This window comes from Phlebotomus papatasi, chromosome 1 (assembly GCF_024763615.1).
Source record: "Phlebotomus papatasi isolate M1 chromosome 1, Ppap_2.1, whole genome shotgun sequence".
NCBI classification, from domain to species: Eukaryota; Metazoa; Arthropoda; class Insecta; order Diptera; family Psychodidae; genus Phlebotomus; species Phlebotomus papatasi.
In genome coordinates, this window is record NC_077222.1 from 53,461,406 (window position 1) to 53,465,342 (window position 3,937).

At 31.9% G+C, this 3,937-nt stretch overlaps 1 protein-coding gene across 1 annotated transcript in view; it reads right to left on the bottom strand.

Annotated features, from left to right (window-relative positions):
• Positions 1–204: 204 nt before the first annotated feature.
• The window catches only part of LOC129801155 (uncharacterized protein K02A2.6-like), a 60,074-nt gene continuing 56,341 nt past the window's right edge, over positions 205–3,937 (bottom strand). Inside the window, exon 3 of the mRNA XM_055845967.1 lies at positions 205–349. Within this exon, the coding sequence (XP_055701942.1) occupies positions 205–349 (145 nt within the window). The remainder of the gene's footprint in view (positions 350–3,937) is intronic.

The following is a 3,937-nucleotide window of genomic DNA, read 5'->3' on the forward strand; positions in this document are numbered from 1 at the left end:
GGCCTTAAATGAGTTGGAGGGAGAAAGCCCATCCTGACCAAGACTCTTCTAAGCCAACGCTACAAATCAGTGTTCAGCTGGGGTGGTAACTCTGAGGGGTGCTATAACGATGTCTAACCTCAAATTACCATATCGCTATAGTTCCGCTAGATGGGGTTGTGAGTGCTCAACGACGTATTTCGAAGGCATAATCGAATCGGCTCCTCAATCTGTCTTCACCAGTGAAGCGAGGAGGCCGCCAGAATCCTGGCTGTCTTGGAATGAGCCATGGGGGCTAACTCCAGGTTCCAGAAGACAAGCAATGAAGGGTGCTCTAGCATGTTCTGGTGTGAGGCCTGTAGCAATATTGCTACAAATGTAATGCCATAGCTCAAAGTAGCCCCACTTCCCTCTAATACCTTCAACAGCTTCTTAATTTATAAATATTACATACATTTTTACAGCTTCATTTTCATAGGAAAATTTACTTTGAAAATTTGAAAATCATTGTCAAATTATCAAACATTAACGATAATTTGTTCAATTTGAATTTCATTTATCTTTTAGTTGGGGAACTTTTGGAAAATAAAATTCCGGCTGTGAGCGCACGGCCTCTGTGTTCTCGAAGACAGAGTTCGATTCTCCAACAGTGTCTCGGCTAAATGGTAAATGGTTTTCTATTTGCTTAAAATGTCGTTGATGTTCGAAAAATTCAAACTAACTTTCAAATTTCGAAATGTAAACATTTGTGAAAAAGCTATTACTCAGTGCTTAAAATTGTTATGTTTTTTTGCACAATTAAATGAATATGTCAGTCTTTAGTTCGTTGACATTATGTTGACACTCGCATGACACTTCGAAATTAGAACAGAAAATACTTTCACCACTATGAAGACCAAATGAAAAGTAAAAGTATCTTTTCTTTGAGTCAGATGTTGGAATTTCGGTCTAAAAACTTTCTTGTTCTTCTTTATGTTTTTATTGGCCAATAAAAACATAAAGAAGAACAAGAAAGTTTTTAGACCGAAATTCCAACATCTGACTCATATCATCTTAACGGTCGACCCTCAACATTGAAATATCTTTTCTTTGATTTTCGAAATAGATTTTCAAACGTTTTTTCTCTTGGGGAAGCTCTCGTTGTCAAGTCTCAGACATCTTTCTACGAATTAATCGAACATGTTCTCGAAAGAAAAATGTTTCTTAAGATTACAATGGTTACAGAAAAAGTATTGGACTATTTTATTTAAACCTCTTGCTAATCCAACAAGCATCTACTCAAGTTTATCTCCGAGTTTGTGAATGGAGCTGTTTCAAATGATGGTAAAATGTTTCTGTGCTATTGCCCCTGAGACACTCAACAGTGTCTGGCATTCGAGGAGGTGAATCGTAAAAGAAATGATTATTTTGTGAGTAAAACAGCAAAGAGGGAGCTCATTGCGAATGGATCAAAGTCATTCTATTTTCCAATAAATTCTGCGTAAGAGTAGTGAAATGGTGAGGGCCCAAAAACCGCGTATGGTAAAAGTGAGTATAAGGTTATGTGGCTTGTGTGTTATGTGGTTTGAGAAAATGTGTTCAGTTATTCTTATAACGACTTTCTGCCGATGCTAGAAAATGCGAATCCATAAATAAACGTCTTTATTAGTTTGTTTACCATTCCCAAGTGGGGAGCAGTCTATGGACCCCTGTAAATGAAACAAAGCAAATTTGTCGAAAACAGAAAGCACCACATTTCACAATTTTTTCTCTTCTCGTCTTCTTCTTTACCACAAAATGGGAATTTTATTGATTTACTTCCTACTATATATATATTTTAGGAAATATCCTTAAAAAATGAGGCAAAATTCTATAATAAAAATGATACTTTCGCAACTCTAATAAATAATGGAGGAAGCTGCTCATAAATTTCTTCATTTTTCACCCATTTTTTTTGTCTATAAGGTGTTCCCATCTAAACTTTACAAGATGGTAAATTAATAAATGGGGGTTTTATTGCGATCTAATGAACTTTTCCTGAAATTTTTTTTTGATAAAGAAAGATAGTCAACTTTAATGGAAGGGTTTTCTCTAATCATAAATTCCTAATGAGTACTAAAAATTGACTTTTATGAACCTAATAAATCATCAAACTCTATAGGACAATTCCGTTTTTATAATTTTGAATTTTTGGAAGCCATTAGTATACACTTTACACTTAGTCAGTAGTGTAGGGAATTTCATTTTTAGCGTAATTTTTATTACTACTAAAAGAATTTTTAAGTTGTTGACCATAAAATAATTTTCGTTCCATAGCATTATCCCTTTGACCAAAGCTTAAGACTGTTCAAAGCTTAAATCAATCAGAGAACACGAGCTGACTAAAGTACTTGATGGAATTATAGAGAAGCAAAAAAGGATCTGATAATAAACTAATTACAGAAAGAGCTTCTATACTGAAACTAGTTTCTAAAGTTAAAAAAATTAATGAATCTAATACACTAGCAAAATAGTTTATTAAACTTAATGTATGTCAATTCATACATGAAATTTGCAAGGAATTGCAAATTCAATTAAGTTTGAATGGTGAACATTTCTGGCCTAAAGGATATTTTAATTAAAGGATTTTCAATATTTGTGCGGAGCAACTTCCTCGAACAGCTGAAGAAAATGTGCGTCATGAGAAATTTTCACAAAGTAAACTCTTAATAATTATTTTGAAAAAGGCTTTGCATTTAGAAGCCGTCAAGCAAGTCTGGTATAATTTTAAATGTGACAATTCAAAATTTAAGAGCAATAATTACCTCAGTTTCTTCCGCCATGTCACAAATATCTCATCATGAGTACGCTCTCATTGTACGTATTAAATAAATATTGTTGAAGAACGAAGGAGGTTTGAGTGCTTAAATTGAGTGTCTCGCACCATGATTTGATATAATTTTGGGGAAACTAAGCGTCTCGACGGTGCTTGAGTGTGAGAATATTACTAAAAGCCTTCCCACAGAAGCTCACACAATACACTGTTAAGAATCAAGAATAGTTACTCTGTTAATTTTCTAAACGTATAATCAAGATTATATTGTGATTTCTTGAGCTTAGGTGGGTAAAACTAAAGTCATTCCAAAAATTAAAACCATCCAATCTCCATAAAGAGAATAAGTTTTTGGTTTATAAGTAATTCAACAACTAATTTCTGCAATTTTAAAAGCAATTTCCATCTCAGGAGGATATTCTTTATTTTTTTCCGCACAAATACCCGAAGTAATCTAATGCAATGTTTAAAATTTACGGCGCTGTACAAATGAGCAATTAAATTTTATCAGTAATTAATTTGAAACTTTCAAAACAGTGAAATTTTCTTACAAGTTTTGAATAAGGATATTAATGAGATTTTCAATTTCACTACAACCATAAAAGTGCATATTTTAATTATTTACATTAAATTCATTTTTGTTTAGATCTAGATATTTCACTAATTAAAATTTAATATTTTACTAGCTATTTTTTTTCACTGACGAATTTTAATTTTTTCTGCTCTTTTGCCTTTTGACGATTTTACCTCTTACGTATGAAATTTTATTATAATAAAATCTAGCCCAATCGAATATGAATATAACCATAAGTGAATTTGACTTAAAATTTAAAACATTCTTTTATTTTCTAAATGTTATAGGCAGATAAATATAGTTACTACGTGATGATTCGTGTGCTATTAACTTGAATTTACGGAAACTATTTGTAATTTTGGATACTTTGAGGATAATTTTGAATACCACAAATAAATTCATTGAAATTATGTTTTTTTCCAATATTTAATGAGTAGTATATACTACCTAAATATTTATTCTTTTTAGAAGATATTAACACAAATTATTCATACGTTGAATTTTGAATATTAATTTGAAATAAAAATTTCTTTGTAGAAACTTGAGTGTGAGCAGCTTCTCACGCGAAGTATGATAGTGAAGTAGTAGAAATA